The sequence below is a fragment of the Aethalodelphis obliquidens genome, unplaced genomic scaffold (assembly GCF_003676395.1).
Source record: "Aethalodelphis obliquidens isolate GAN/ISIS:26980383/991018 unplaced genomic scaffold, ASM367639v1 scaffold41, whole genome shotgun sequence".
Lineage (NCBI taxonomy): Eukaryota > Metazoa > Chordata > Mammalia > Artiodactyla > Delphinidae > Aethalodelphis > Aethalodelphis obliquidens.
In genome coordinates, this window is record NW_020837985.1 from 16,573,671 (window position 1) to 16,590,247 (window position 16,577).

The 16,577-nt window shown below is 49.0% G+C and overlaps 1 protein-coding gene across 8 annotated transcripts; it reads left to right on the forward strand.

Moving 5' to 3' along the window:
* The first annotated feature begins 6 nt into the window (after positions 1 to 6).
* Positions 7 to 13,168, forward strand: ZNF696 (zinc finger protein 696). Of its 8 annotated transcripts, none has more exons than XM_027132295.1 (3): positions 59 to 176; positions 5,644 to 5,747; positions 11,394 to 13,168. In XM_027132295.1, the coding sequence occupies exons 1-3, from the start codon at positions 163 to 165 to the stop codon at positions 12,497 to 12,499; spliced, it is 1,224 nt and encodes a 407-aa protein (XP_026988096.1). In that variant the 5' UTR covers positions 59 to 162; the 3' UTR covers positions 12,500 to 13,168. The 8 variants fall into 8 exon arrangements, with proteins under 8 accessions (XP_026988099.1, XP_026988096.1, XP_026988103.1 ...); XM_027132302.1 differs by having other exon boundaries at positions 66 to 176; positions 5,648 to 5,747; XM_027132300.1 differs by lacking the exon at positions 59 to 176 and adding an exon at positions 4,316 to 5,406.
* The last annotated feature ends 3,409 nt before the right edge of the window (positions 13,169 to 16,577 follow it).

Here is a 16,577-nt window from a genome sequence, read left to right on the forward strand (position 1 = left end):
GACCCTGGAGAGCAGGAACAGAAGACCATTGAAGAGTTTGGAGCTTCGAGCTTAGTTGAGACTAGTGGGTGTTTTCTCTGGTTGTGGTGCCGTGAGAAGAGGCTAGAGCACAGGCCCGGACATGGATAACGTTCGTGGGAAGTGGCCGCAGTGGCTCTCCGGATGCCTGCGCTCAGGTGAGTCCCCTCGACTGCCTCGTGGCTTGTGGGAGCGAATGTTCAGGAGCGGAAGTCGGGCTGGCGTTTTCGGAGTGTTGCTTTTGCTAAGAGTAGCCCTCACGATACTGGAGGTTTTCCCTTGTGATGCGTCGGCAAGCTTATTTCTAGTTTTTGGATCATTTTTTTAAAAATATTTATTTATTTATTTACTTATTTGGCTGCGCCACGTCTTAGTTGCAGCACACGGGATCTTAGTTGCCTCGTGGGGGATCTTTTTGTTTCTGCACGGGAGATCTTCAGTTGCGGCTTTCCGGCTCTTAGTTGCGGCATGCAGGATCTAGTTCCCTGACCAAAGATCGAACCTAGGCCCCCTGCACTGGAAGTGCGCAGTCTTAACGACTGGACTACCTGGGAAGTCCCTAGATCATCTTTTTAAGATGTTTTAATTTTTATGTGTGCTTTATGATTTTTATAATTTGTTACAAATAAATGCAGTGCGTGGTGGGCATGTACTCAGCGTTTACTGATGCCTCTGCAGTGAAAAGCCTCAACACATAGGGTGGGCTGGCAGGAGACTGGTGCGGGGAGCTCCGTTTGGGCGGGATTGCGGGAGAGGCTCCACAGGGGCCCCGGGGATGGCGGGGAGTCCAGAGTTGGGAAGGTTGCGGCTTGCAGGTTGCAGGTACTGAGGAAGCTCAGGGCTACTCCGGCATCAGCTCTTGCATTCTGAAGCTGGTTTTGGTCCCAAAGAGAAAACTGTTTAGGCTGTTGGTGCAGGTCCAGACTACCTGGTTCCTCCCCTCCTGGCCCTGCTGCTGCCACCCAGCCGCCCGCTGGAAGGCCTGTCCACTGTGCTCGGCCCTTCATCTCTCCCCAGCTGCTCAGGGCAGTAAAAGGGAACTGGGAAGACCCAGCGGGCTTCGTCCACCTTTCTGTCCTGCACCCGCAGCGACCAGCAGCAGCATTCCAGTGGCACCTGTTTTGTTGGCCCTGGATGGAGGAAGACGGGCAGAGCAGAGCCGCTGACCAGTGGTGAACAGGGACCCCTGGCTTCCAGCGGGGAGATTCAGTGCCCATCTGTCAGCACAGTGCAGTCAGGCTTGACTGAATGAGGTGTGGTGATTGCCTTCTCCATGTCCCAGCTCCTTCCTCTGGAAACACAGCCTCTCTGGGGGTTAATATCAGAAGAGGAGATGAACACAGTGCAGGGCTGTTCAAGGAGAGTGTGGCTGGGAGCAGGCAGACTGAGTGGTATCTGCACCGTCCCCCTGGGGCTGTTAGTGGAGGGACAGACCACATGCGCGCTTGGGGCCTCAGGCCAGCCTGAGTTCAGCCCTCCGCACCTCATGCCGGCCCAGCCCTGGCACCACTGAAGCCTGTCCGGCCCTCTGGGCACCGGCCAGGGCCTGGTCCTGGAAGCTGAGTGGTCCCACTACCCATGAACAAAGCAAGCGACAGAAGCCCCTCGGCACTGGCTCGGGCAGCACACAGGATTAAGGAGCCGCTTCAGGACCCCCAGGAATCTGGATTTTCTAGGCTGTCAGAGAGGTCTCTGGCCCCTCCCTGCCTCTCATCTCTGCAGGCCCCATGTGGCCTCGGGCTCCAACCGCTGACCGGCCTTCCCCAGGTCTGACACCATCTCAGCCCGGGCTGCAGAGTACAGCGCCCTCTCTCGCCCCAGCTCCTGGAGAAGCGGGTGGTGGGGGTTCCAGAGTGACCTAGGGGAAGAGAGGGAGAGGAGCATTCCCAGAAGGAAGGGGTCCCGAGCAGAAGCAAGCCACAGGCCCCCAGATGCACCCCTGAACCTTTCGGAAAAGAAAAGCCAGTGTGTGTCCCATGAGGAAGCCGTCGTCGTAGCCTCTGAACAAGAAAGCTCCCTCCGGGCACCTGGTTGTAGAAGCGACACGTGCGTGATAGGAGACTGGGACACGTGGGAACATCTGGAGAAAAAAACCTTTCGCCACCTGCGTCCTGGGGTGTGGTTGTCAGCCTCATCTGCACCATCGGAAAACAAACTCAGTATGCAATTTATGATATGCTTTGGGGCTTAAAAACAAAACAGGCTTTCTCCGTGTTTTACAAGATCATCAATGACTGCTGTTTGTCAAGATTTCACTTTTTGAGAAAACTTTTGACAAAGCCCGTTTTCCCTATTATATAAACAGAATATGTCATAGAAAATTTGGGAAATGGGGAAAAGTAGAAAGAAATCACACTAGTTCACACCACATGGCAGAAATGTACCTTTTAGTTTTTTTATATCTATACAGATTTCTTCCCCGAATCTTTTTAGAATGGATTGCATCCATTATGTCTCTTGGTACCGTAACCCTTTAGTGTGTATTTCCTATATTCAACGACATTCTCTTACAAAACCACAGTGCAGGTACCAAATCCCGGTAATTGGACATTGGTACAATGCTCAGCAAAGCGAGCCTTCTCGTTGTGCTCGTGGCATTTTCCCTCCAACCCAGCATCCATTCTGGGATCCTAGCCTGCCTGTGGTCACTGTGTCTCCTGAGGAATCTATAGTGTGGAGCAGTTCCTCAGCCTTTCTTTTCTCCCGAGATGATTTATTACTTGCAAGGGGAAAATGGTGCCCACATGGTCAAAAAACCAGAGGACACTGACCGTGTGATCAAAATGGTCACTAGCCAGTGAAGAGCCCGTGGACACCATGTCCCTCCACGTGACGCCCAGAGGACACGTGGTTGCAGGATTCCAGCTGGAGAGGTGCGACCTGTGTCCAGTGATGCGGAAAGGGAAGGGAATGGGCAAAGCTCAGAGGGAGGCGAGAACGAGCCTGGCGTGTTCAGGGAGCGGTGACTGGTTTCACAGTTGGGGGGAGCTGGAGGAAGAGGTGACACTGGACAGGTGGGTGGAAGCTGATGGAGGTAAGGTCTGCTGCCATCCGGGCACTGGGCCACCATCAAAGGCCCAGCCCAGCTGTGAGGGTGCCAGTCTGCACCCGTGCTTCTGTCTGGGCTAAGAACCCGGGGTGGGTGCCAGAGCAGCGACTTCCGTAGAAGGAGACTCTTGCGGAGGGACATTGTCAGGGAGCAGGGAGTCATTTCAAGGGCTCTCTGGGCTGTGGGGTTTCTGGAAGCAGGTTAGAATGAGGTGGCTGAGGAGAGACCACAGGAGTCATCTACAGGAAAGTGCCCAGAGCACGGAGAGACAACTCAGCGATGGGCTGGGGACAGGACATTCGGCGCCTAAGCCCCACGACACGTGTTTAAGGCAGACGCTGTGAAGGTTCCTCAGCCGGGATTAAACACAAGAGTACCCACTCTGCAGAGGACCCCAAGGCCACCGTTCCTGTGGGAAGCCTGCAGCCCCACGTCACGTGTGGAGCCCAGAGAACTCCCGACCTTGGGAACTGAATCCTGCCCACAGCCACGTGAGACCCCAGGGGAGACCCCAGTCGTGGCCAACACCTTGCCTGCAGCCTAGGAGAGACCCCAGCCCAGGACCGAACAGGCTGTGCCCGGACTCGTGCAACACAAGGAAGCCGTGAGATCATAAACCCATGATGCTTCAAGCCCTTAAGTGTGTGGTCACTGAAAACCAGCGGTGAGGGAAACCCGGAGAATGTGGCGCAGCGGCCCGACGCGCGGGAGGAAGGGGATTTCTGCGCTGCCCCCGGCTTAGGAGGGGGATCCACCTGCGGAGGACCAGCCGCTGTGAGGCTCTGGCGCCCAGGCCGGGCAGGCTCGGGGCGCCCTCCCCTCCCCCCTTTCTCCACGGGCGCTGACTTCATGCGTCCGTGCATTCGCTTATTCCGCAGTCAGCAAGGTCACCTAACCCGGCTTACTCCCCGGACCACAGGCCTGGACCTGGTGGAGGCCACGCGGCCCGGGGGGTGGGGGGGGTCCGGGAGGCGTCCCAGAGGTGCGGGAAGTGAAGCCCTGCAGGGGCGGGAGCGGTCGGTGTGAAGGTGGCCGGACAGCAACCGAGGGTCTTGCATGCGAAGCTAGGAAATCCGCGCATAGCTCGCGAAGGCAGGCCCACCCCCACCCCCACCCCGCGGCCTCCAGGGCAGCTGAGTGCGGGTCCTCCGGCGCCCTAGAACGTCACCGGAAGTGCCCGAGCCGCCCGGGAGAGGGAGGCGGCGTTTCCGGCGGGCGGCGGGGGCTCCGGGTAAGTGGTGGCGGACCGGGGCTTGGGAAGGGGTTGGCAGACGATGGGCCGCGCCCGCGAGGGAAGTAGAAATATGGGCGCAAGGACGGGCCGTCCCTACGGGGCATGGGGCCCTTATCTGTCCTGGGCTCTCCCTGCGAAAGGGCTCACATCCGGGAGGAGAGCGGAAGCGAGGGGCGGCCCTACTCCCGCCGTGTGACGGCCCCGGGGACAGCCTTCCCCGCCCGTTGTGACGACCAGTGTGAAGGCCCCGGGACAGCCTCAGACAGTTCCCTGAAGTGAAATCACAGTTTAATTTTAAGGCCTTTGTAAATCATCGAATTATCCGCCGTCCAGTGCACTTTTTCTTCTTCCAGCGGTGTATGAAGGTGCCTGTTTCCCCTAATTGTCTGTATGCTCATAAGGTGCCACTGTTTTTAAGCCTTATTTTTTTTTTAATATTTACTTATTTTAGGCTGCGTCAGGTCTCAGTTGTGGCTTGGGGGAACTTCCGCTGAGGCACGCGGTTCCCTCGTTGTGGCACCTGGGCTTTTCTAGTTGCGGGCGCATGGGCTCCGGAGTGCACGGCTCCGTACTTGTGGCGCTCGGGCTTAGCTGCTCCGTGGCATGTGGGATCTTAGTTCCCCGATCAGGGATGGAACCCGTGTCCCCTGCACTGGAAGGCGGTTCCTTAACAAGTGGACCACCAGGGAGGTCCCAGCTACTTGTTTATTTTCTTCTGCTGGTTACCTGTCCATAACTTTAACTAGTTTTTTTGTGCTTTTTCATGTATATATAGTGGGTTTTTAGATATTGAGGATATGAATCTTTGTGTTGCAAATATCCCTCCGTTTTTTTTTTTTTTCCTTTTGTTTTTGACAGTAAATATCCTTGTGTAGTTAGATCTGTCACACTTTACCTTTGGTGGCAAGCTTAGCAAAAGCGTTCCTCAATCCAGAATTGCGCCATTCAGATCGTTACTTTTTTGGTTTCATATATTTATATTCAGATCTTTTGTTATTATCAAGAAAAAATATAAATGCATAGAAATTTTTCCACACATCCGAGGACTGACTAAAGGTGCTCGTTGGTTCCTGGTGGAGCTGAGACCACAGTGGGCAGGTAACAGGTGCTGCCACATCTATCTCTGCTCCTGATCTGCTGGGGGGCGGGGGTGGGGGAGCCAGCATGGCCTAGACAGTTCCCAGAGGGTGTCCCGTGGAACACTGGTTTCTGGGATGTTTGCTTATTCAGACCTTGGTTTATAGTGAGGTGGCTCCTTCAGGGCCCTCTGGGCAGGCTCTGAGCCTCCCTTCTCTGAAGGCACTCTGACCTCACCCGCACCCTTCCTTTCTCTTTCTCCCAGGCAGGTGTCCTACTACTGGTGTTTCTGCGGCAAGCAGCAAGCAGAGCCCCAGCCTGAGTCCACAGAACGCCCCAGAGAGGCGACCCTGATGGACACGTGCACAGGTGAGGGAGGCAGGCAGGCCCAGAGGGCCATCCTGGGGTCAGGGACGTGGGGACAGCTTAGGAATCGGGGCTCCCAAGTCCATCTGCCTGGCTGCTACTAACCATCACAGCTTCTAACCATCACAGCTCCCCACCTCCATGCCTGCTGTGCTCCCTCAGCCCCTCCCTCCTTTGTTCTCCTGGACACACTCTATACCCTGCTCTCTCTTTCTCTGGTCCCCCCACCTGGAGACCTCTGAGAACAAGAATTTTATTTTTTAAATTATAGTTGACTTACCGTGTTGTGTTACTTTCAAGTGTACAGCAAAGTGATTCAGTTATATGTACATGTTCTTTTTCGTGTTCTTTTCCATTATAGGTTATTACAAGATAATGAATATAGTTCCATGTGCTGTACAGTAGGATCTTGTTGTTTACCTGTTTTATATATAGCAGTGTGTAGCTGCTGATCCCAAACCCCTAATTTATGCCTCCCTCCGCTCCCTTTCCCCTTTGGTAAACATAAGTTTGTTTTCTGTGTGTCTTTCTGTTTTGTAAATAAGTTCATTTGTATCATTTTTTTTAATTTAATTTTATTTATTTATTTATTTATTTTTGCGGTAGGCGGACCTGTCACTGTTGTGGCTTCTCCCGTTGCGGAGCACAGGCTCCGGACGCGCAGGCTCAGCGGCCATGGCTCACGGGCCCAGCCGCTCCGCGGCATGTGGGATCCTCCCGGACCGGGGTACGAACCCATGTCCCCTGCATCGGCAGGCGGACTCTCGACCACTGCACCACCAGGGAAGCCCCATATTTTTATTTATTTTATTTTAAAAATTATTTTGGCTGCATTGGGTCTTCGTTGCTGCGCGCAGGCTTTGCTCTGGTTGCGGCAAGCAGGGGCTACTCTTTTTTTTTTTTTTGCGGTACGCGGGCCTCTCGCTGTTGTGGCCTCTCCCATTGCGGAGCACAGGCTCCGGACGCGCAGGCTCAGTGGCCATGGCTCACGGGCCCAGCCGCTCCGCGGCATGTGGGATCTTCCTGGACCGGGGCACGAACCCGTGTCCCCTGCATCGGCAGGCGGACTCTCAACCACTGCGTCACCAGGGAAGAGGGGCTACTCTTCGTTGCAGCGCGCGGGCTTCTCATTGCAGTGGCTTCTCTTTGTTTTGGAGCACGGGCTCCAGGCACGCAGGCTTCAATAGTTGTGGCACTTGGGCTCAGTAGTTGTGGCTCATGGGCTCTAGAGTGCAGGCTCAGTAGTTGTGGCACACGGGCTTAGTTGCTCCGCGGCATGTGTGATCTTCCCAGACCAGGGGCTCGAACCCGTGTCCCCTGCCTTGGCAGGCAGATTCTTAACCACTGTGCCAGCCGGGAAGCCCCTGTATCCTTTTTTTAGATTCCACATATAAGTGATATTATGTGATATTTGTCTTTGTCTGACTGACTTCACTTAATATGATAATCTGTTGCTGCATGTTGCTGCAAATGGCATTATTTCATTCTTTTTATGGCTGAGTAGTATTCCATTATATATATATGTACCATATCTATTCATCTATCGATGGACATTTAGGGTGCTTCGTGTCTTGGCTATTGTGAATAGTGCTGCTATGAACACTGGGGTGCATGTATCCTTTCGAATTAGAGTTTTTTCTGGATGTATGCCCAGGAGTGGGATTGCTGGGTCATATGGTAATTCTATTTTTAGTTTTTTAAGGAACCTCCATACTGTTCTCCATAGTGGCTGCACCAATTTACATCCCCACAAACAGTGTAGGAGGGTTCCCTTTTCTCCACACCCTCTCCAGCATTTATTATTTGCAGACTTTTTGATGATGGTCATTTTGACCAGTGTGAGGTGAAACCTCATTGTAGTTTTGATTTGCATTTCTCTAATAATTAGCAATGTTGAGCATCTTTTCATGTGCCTGTTGGCCATCTGTATGTCTTTGGAAAAATGTCTGTTTAGGTCTTCTGCCCATTTTTTCGATTGAGTTGTTTTTTTGTTATTGAGTTGGATAAGCTGTTTGTATATTTTGAAAATTAAGCCCTTGTCAGTCGCAATGTTTGCGAATATTTTCTCCCATTCCATAGGTTGTCTTTTTGTTTTGTTTATGGTTTCCTTTGCTGTGCAAAAGCTTTTAAGTTTGATTAGGTCCCATTTGTTTATTTTTGCTTTTATTTCTTTTGCTTTTGGAGACTGATCTAAGAAAACATTGCTACAATTTATGTCAGAGAAGGTTTTGCCTATGTTCTGTTCTAGGAGTTTTATGGTGTCCTGTCTTATGTTTAAGTCTTTAAGCCATTTTGAGTTTATTTTTGTGTGTAGTGTGAGGGAGTGTTCTAACTTCATTGACTTCCATGTGGCTCTCCAGCTTTCTCAGCACCACTTGGCTGAAGGGACTGTCTTTTCACCATTGTATTCTTGCCTCCTTTGTCTAAGATTAATTGACCATAGGTGTGTGTGTTTATTTCTGGGCTCTCTGTTCTGTTCCATTGATCCATATGTCTGTTTTTGTGCAAATACCATGCTGGGTTTTTGTGGGGTTTTTTTGAATTTTATGTATTTTTTGATACAGCAGGTTATTAGTTATCCATTTTATACACATCAGTGTATACATGTCAATTCCAATCTCCCAATTCATCCCACAACCCTCCCCGCACCCCCACCACCGCTTTCCCCCCTTGGGTCCATACGTTTGTTCTCTACATCTGTGTCTCTATTTCTGCCCTGCAAACCGGTTCATCTGTACCATTTTTCTAGGTTCCACATACATGCGTTAATATACGATATTTGTTTTTCTTTTTCTGACTTACTTCACTCTGTATGACAGTCTCTAGATCCATCCACATCTCTACAAATGACCCAATTTCGCTCCTTTTTATGGCTGAGTAATATTCCATTGTATATATGGGCCACATCTTCTTTATCCATTTGTCTGTCGATGGGCACTTAGGTTGCTTCCATGACCTGGCTATTATAAGTAGTGCTGCAGTGAACATTGGGGTGCATGTGTCTTTTTGAATTATGGTTTTCTCTGGGTATATGCCCAGTAGTGGGACTGCTGGGTCATATGGTAGTTCTATTTTTAGTTTTTAAGGAACCTCCATACTGTTCTCCATAGTGACTGTATCAATTTACATTCCCACCAACAGTGCAAGAGCGTTCCCTTTTCTCCACACCCTCTCCAGCATTTATTGTTTCTAGATTTTTTGATGATGGCCATTCTGACTGGTGTGAGGGGATACCTCATTGTAGTTTTGATTTGCATTTCTCTAATAATTAGTGATGTTGAGCAGCTTTTCATGTGCTTCTTGGCCATCTGTATGTCTTCTTTGGAGAAATGTCTATTTAGGTTTTCTGCCCATTTTTGGATTGGGTTGTTTGTTTTTTTAATATTGAGCTGCATGAGCTGTTTATGTATTTTGGAGATTAATCCTTTGTCCGTTGATTCATTTGCAAATATTTTGAGAGTTGTCTTTTCGTCTTGTTTGTAGTTTCCTTTGCTTTGCAAAATCTTTTAAGTTTCATTAGGTCCCATCTGTTTATCTTTGTTTTTATTTCCATTACTCTAGGAGGTGGATCGAAAAAGATCTTGCTGTGATTTATGTCAAAGAGTGTTCTTCCTGTGTCTTCCTCTAAGAGTTTTATAGCGTCTGGTCTTACGTTTAGGTCTCTAATCCATTTTTAGTTTATTTTCGTGTATGGTGTTAGGGAGTGTTCTGATTTCATTCTTTTACATGTAGCTGTCCAGTTTTCCCAGCACCATTTATTGAGGAGGCTTTTTCTCCATTGTATACCCTTGCCTCCTTTGTCATAGATTAGTTGACCATAGGTGCGTGGGTTTATCTCTGGGCTTTCCATCCTGTTCCATTGATCTATATTTCTGTTTCTGTGCCAGTACCATATTGTCCCTTGATTATTGTAGATTTGTAGTAGAGTCTGATTCCTCCAGCTTCGATTTTTTCCCTCAAGACTGCTTTGGCTATTTGGGGTCTTTTGTGTCTCCATACAAATTTTAGGATTTTTTGTTCTGGTTCTGTAAAAAATGCCATTGGTGATTTGATAGGGATTGCATTCAATCTGTAGATTGCTTTGGGTAGTAGAGTCATTTTCACAGTATTGATTCTTCCAATCCAAGAACATGGTATATCTCTCCATCTGTTTGTATCATCTTTAATTTCTTTCACCAGTGTCTTATAGTTTTCTGCGTACAGGTCTTTTGTCTCCCTAGGTAGGTACCGTGCTATTCTGATTACTGTAGCTTTGTAGTATTGTCTGAAGTCTGGGAGGGTTATGCCTCCAGCTTTGAGGAACAAGAGTATTAATTCTTGGCTTTGTCTCACCAGGGCCCAGCAGTGTCAACTGGCCTAGGCTCAGGGTTGGTGACCAGGAAGTGTGTGGTGGATGACAATCTGGCTGGCCTCCCGCCCACTGGCCACCTCCCTCTCGGGCTCCAGGCCCCTCTGTTCTGAAGATTTCAGGCCACATTTGGGGGAGGGCTCATATTCAGTTGCCTGTTGTTGCTGTTGTTGAATTGTCACATGACCTGTGCTAACAACCAGGCCATCTTCCCTTGGCAAAGACACATGCCATTTCAAGCTTTTCCCCATCATACTCTACCCTAAGGTTCTGGTTCAGCAGTGGGAGCCTGGGGAGAACATGACCGTGGCTCCCCCAAACACACCTGGAACTGCTCTCCCAGGAAGTCACAGAACCCCCGTGTCGGGTGGTTCAGCCACCGTGTCCCTGCACCTCATCCCTCAGGGTGTGAGTTGGGGATGACCCAGAGGTGCAGCCATGGAGCCACCCTTCAGGCCCAGTACTTCCAGGCCACTGTCTCCCTCCCTTGTCTGACCCTACTCCTGACCAGATCTGGCCCAGACAGCACTCTTCAGTCTCACAATTTGGGGCTAGATTTTAGCAAATGCCACCATACACAGTGTGTGGAGGAAAAAACAGGTTACCAAAAACATCCCATTCAGAAAAGGAATAAAGAGAAAGCACCCTGTCTGGGTTGCTGGCCTGAGCATATAGTATGAGATGTACGGCCTGAAGGGAGGTGAGGCTGAGGGCTGGGCCCCAGTGTCAGAGTGGTGACCAGCATCTGTGCCAGGGGACTGAGCTTCTTGGTTAGGACGTCTGGCAGCCCAGGTTCTGCCTTCTGGGCACACTCCTGGGCACTTGGGCTGGAGGTGCCTCTGTTGGGGGCGGCCTCCCTGGCTTTTCCCCACTAGGTGCCAGGAGTGCCCCTTGCCCACTGTGACACCGGAAGTGTTTTCAAACATGGCCACACGTGCCTGCTCTGCTGCCAACCTCTTCTCTCTGCATTCCAGGCCATGAGGCTGTACCAGGGTGTCACCAGAGCCTGGGGGTCTGTCACCCCCAACTCGTGAGACCAGGCAGACTGCGGTTAGAGGCTTGGGCCTTTTCTGGAGTCACAGGGAAGCCTGCTGATTAGCTCTCTCCCAGTCCCTTGTCCATTCCTGCGACCACAGGTGTTAGAAGTCGGGGAGGAGAGCTGGGCAGGAGGAGGACAGGCGGGATAATGGGTTTCTGCTGCCCAGTGGCGTCTTACTGTTCCCTATCATCACGTGGCTCTCCCGTGCCATCCATGTGTCGTCAGCAGAGTTCTAAGTTGTGCATCTCTCCCCCTTTTCCAGCTTTCCTAGCACAGGCACCGAGTGGCGGCCCGGCTTCCTGCTACGCTGCTTTGGTGGCTGAGCAAGGGGCTCAGAGCCCAGGGCTGATGCTACGACAGGCAACCTTAGAAGAAGGGGGGCGCCGTGGACAGGCTGTGCCAGGACTGTTACGGGGGCCTCCCCGGACACTGCGGTTTCCAGACCCTTGTGGGAATGAGGAAGCTAGAGAGAGGCCCAAAGGTTCCCCTCGGGGACCAGTTGTTTATGAGGAAACTGGAGGGCAGAATGGCCGTGAGGACAGTGTGTCCGGGTCAGAGGTCACCCTGAATGCAGCCTCCACAGCCGATAGGAGAGGCCACTGGAAAGGACGGCCTTACCGATGCAGCACCTGCGACAGGAGCTTCAAATGCTATTCAGATGTGGTGAAACACCAGAGCATTCACTCTGGGGAGAAACCCTACGAGTGCAGCGACTGTGGGAAGGCCTTCATCCACAGCTCCCACGTCGTCAGGCACCAGCGCATTCACAACGGGGAGAGGCCTTACGTTTGTAAGGAGTGTGGGAAGGCCTTCAGCCAGAGCTTCAACCTCATCAGACACCAGAGAATCCACACGGGAGAGAAGCCCTACGAATGTGCTGAGTGTGGCAGGTCCTTCAGTCAGAGGTCAGATGCCATTAAGCACCAGAGAATTCACACTGGCGAGCGGCTGTATGAGTGCAGCGAGTGCGGGAAAACCTTCATCCATAGCTCAAATGTCGTCCGACACCAGAGAATTCACCACGGAGAGAATCCTTACGAATGCAAAGAGTGTGGGAAAGCCTTCAGCCAGAGCTCCAACCTCATTCAGCACCAGCGGGTCCACACTGGGGAGAAGCCCTACGCCTGCCAGGAGTGTGGGCGCGCCTTCAGCCGCAGCTCCTTCCTCAGTGAGCACCGGCGCATCCACACCGGGGAGAAGCCCTACGAGTGCGGCGAGTGTGGCCGCGCCTTCAGGGCCCTGTCGGGCTTCTTCCGGCACCAGAGGATCCACACTGGGGAGAAGCCTTTCCACTGTGCCAGGTGTGGCAGGGCCTTCCGCCTGAGCTTTCATCTTATCCAGCACCAGCGAGTTCACGGCACGGAGTGAGCCTGTTGGGGGGTGAACATGGAGTGGAAAATTGAGTAAAGAAGATTGGAGTGTGGGTACAACACCCTTCACTTTTTGCCCACTCCCCCAGCTTTATGTACTTTGCCCCACAGGAAGAGGATAAAACTGTCTTGCTGGTCTCCAAGCCTGCCCGTGGAGGCCTGCAGTTTGTCTGCCGCCGCCTTGCCAGGAGCACTGGAAAGGAAAGAGGAGCCTTGGGGAAGGAGACGTGATGGCAACATGTGCCTCGGAAGTTAATTTATTTCATTTTCACAGCACTGGGTTTTTTCCTGAAGTATAATTTACATATAGTGGAACACATAAATCTTAAGTGTTTGGTTTTATGAGTTTCAACAGTACAATGTGCTTTGACCTTTACAACCACCACACTCTGAAGATGTAGACTATTTCCATCACCCCAGAAAGTCTCCTTGTGCCCCTTCAAGTCAGCCCCTCATCCTGAGAGGCAACCAGTGATCTCGTTTCTGTCACTATAGTTTTGCTTGTTCTAGAACGTTATATAAATAGTGATATAATTTATACTCTTTTATGTCTTTTTCCCTTTGCTTAATGTTTTTTGAGGTTTATCCATGTATCAGTAGGTTTTGGGGGTTCTTTCGTGTTTTTTTTCAGTTTCATAGCTCTTTTGAGAAGTCAAGAATCACTTTCTACCCTGTATCAAAGCTATATGCTTATGTCTGTGTCTTTTATCAAAGTATGAGCCCCTGTAGCTAAAATTATTTTAGCACAGCCCCGGATACAGGACGTGCACTCCACAAAAAAATAAGTACCTGAAATGTGCAGGGGAGTTTATGAAAGACAGGCATAGAGGAGAGACCATAGGCTTGGCTGGAAGGAGGAGGTACTGGTTCACTTGCTTTCATGCCATTTCGGAGTATACAGAACTCTTCTCAGGCTCAGGAAGGTAGTATAAGATAAAACAAGTTTAAGATGTTTGTACTTCCAACAGACATTTCCTAAGCACTTAGCTGTCCAGGCTCTACGCCACTGTTGTAGGAAACACAAAGCCACTGTGCTGGCTGCATTCAAGGACTGTAGGTAAAAGTCCAGTAACAGAAGTATATAGAGGGAACTAGTGACACAGGAGCGCAGTAAACAAGACTGGGGCAAGGGAAAAACGGGGGTGAACACCCAGGGGAGGGGATTCCTGAGCAGATGGATTAAATGTGTACAGAGCAAAGGTCAGGGCACACTAGCGGACCGTGAAGAGCATGAGAAGTGTGCTCACCCATAGGACCTTCCAGTTCGTAGCTGGGAGGTCAGACAAAAAGTGTATGTAAAACAGTAGTCTAGGTGAGCTCACTGCTCATGATCTGCTATTTCATATCACAGTACGGTAGTGTTACAGATACCTACAAATGCTATTTGCCAGATAGGAAGCGACAGGTGTCTTTGTTGGGGATGATACTCTGTACATATCATACAACTGCTGTAACAAATTGAGTGAGGTCATGTTATTGAAAGTTTACTGTAATGACTAAGACAAATCTGAGCAGTCACCTGGCCACAAGTCCTGGGGGTCCAGCTGCAGGACCCAAATCCGTCCTAGTCAAGCTGTGGTTTGGTGCCACTTTGTGGGAACTGTCTGCTCTAGTTAACTACTGACTGGATTATTTGGGTCCTGTAGCTGGCTGGGACTTCCAAAATAGTAGCTCAGTTCTAGGGCTCTTGTTGGCACCTTGTTTCTTTTATGGTGTGAGCTTAGGCTACAGGGTTGCGCAGCCTGTAGGGGCAGAGTTGCCCACAGAGTGCATTCAGGCACCACAGCTATTGGGCTGCTGACCTGAGCCAAGGTAACGTGGAAAGCTAAGCCTAGAGCTCCCATGCTAAGCCAGGGCCCAGGTTTGTGCCTCCCAGGTAGCTCTTTGGAGGAAAATTTTTCCTACTTAGACCCTGTAGTGTCCCTGATCATGAGATCAAAGCAGTGAGCTTACAGAAATCACCAAGTACACAGGAAGGTGAGTCTCATTGACTGGGGGTCTACAAAGTCAACAAAGAACAGATATAAAACCACAAAAACTGCAGATACTGAAATTGCCAGATAATGCAGGCAAGAGAGTAGTTACACATGAAGTGTTTGAAAAACCAGATACCTTCCCGCTAAAATCTGGACAAGACAAGGATGCCCGCTGTCACCATTTCTGTTCAACATAGACAGTACTGGAAGTCCTCGCCACGGCAGTCAGACAAGAAAAAGAAATAAAAGATCCAGATTACAAGGGAAGAGATAAAATTGTCATTATATGCAGATGACATGATACTGTATATAGAAAGCCCTAAAGGGTCCACACAACAACTACTAGAACTCATAAATTCAGCAGGGTAGCAAAATACAATATCAACATACAGGAACCTGTTGCTTTACACTAACAATGACATATTGGAAAGGGAAAGTAAAAAAAAAAAACAATCCCTTTTAAGATCGCATCAAAAAAATAAACAAAATACTTAGGAACACACCTGATCAAGGAGGTGAAAGACTCATATGCTGAGAACTATGAAACATTGATAAAGGAAACTGAAGATGATTTAAAATGGAAAGACAGGCTTTTGGGTTGGAAAAATTAATGTTATTAAAATGGCCATACTACCCAAAGCAATCTACAGATTTAATGTGATCCCTATCAAATTACCCATGACGTTTTTTCACAGAACTAGAATAAGTAATCCTAAAATTTATACGGAACCATGAACGACCAGAATTGCCAAAGCAGTCCTGAGGAAAAAGAACAAAACAGGAGGCATAACCCTCCCAGACTTCAGACAATACTACAAAGCTACAGTAATCAAACAACATGGTATTGGCACAAAAACAGACATACGGATCACCAGAATAGAGAGCCCAGGAATAAACCCACACACTTACCATCAGTTAATCTTCGACAAGGGAGGCAGAAATATGCAATGTAGAAAAGACAGTCTCTTCAGCAAGTGGTGTTGGGAAAGTTGGACGGCTGCATGTAAATCAATGAAGTTAGAACACTCCCTCACACTATACACAAAAATAAACTCAAAATGGCTTAAAGACATATAAGACATGACAACATAAAACTCCTAGAAGAAAACACAGGCAAAACGTTCTGACATAAATCATAGCAACGTTTTCTTAGGTCTCCCAAAGCAAAAGAAATAAAAGCAAAAATAAACAAATGGGACCTAGTCAAATGTAAAAGCTTGAAAGGGCAGCAAAGGAAACCATAAACAAAACAAAAGACAACCTATGGAATGGGAGAAAATATTTGCAAATGTTGTGACTGACAAGGGCTTAATTTCCAAAATATACAAACAGCTCATCCAACTCAATTAACAGAAAAAATAAACAACTCAATCAAAAAATGGGCAGAAGACCTCAACAGACATTTCTCCAAAGAAGACACACAAATGGTCAACAGGCACATGAAAAGATGCTCAACGTCACTAATTATATTAGAGAAATGCAAATCAAAACTACAATGAGGTAATACGTCACACTGGTCAGAATGACCATCATCAAAAAGTCTACAAATAATAAATACTGAAGAGGGTGTGGAGAAAAGGGAACCCTCCTACACTGTTGGTGGGCCTATAAATTGGCTTCCATACTGTGGAAAACAGTATGGAAGTTCCTTTAAAAACTAAAAATAGAGTTACCATATGATCCAGAAATCCCACTCCTGGGCATATATCTGGAGAAAACTAATTCCAAAGGATACATGCATCCCAATGTTCATAACAGCACTATTCACAATAGCTAAGACATCGAAGCAACCTAAATGTCCATCAGCAGGTGAATGGATAAAGAAGATGTGGTATTAGGTTGGCCAAAAAGTTCATTCAGGTTCTTCCATACATCCAAATAAACTTTTTGGCCAAACGAATATATATATCTACGTGTATATATGCACACATACACAATGGAATATTACTCAGCCATAAAAGAGAATGAGATAATGTCATTTGCAGCAACATGGGTGAACCTAGAGATTATCATACTAAGTGAAGTAAGTCAGGAAGAGAAAGCCAAATACCATATGATATCACTTACATGTGGAATCTAAAAAAAAAAAATAATACAAAT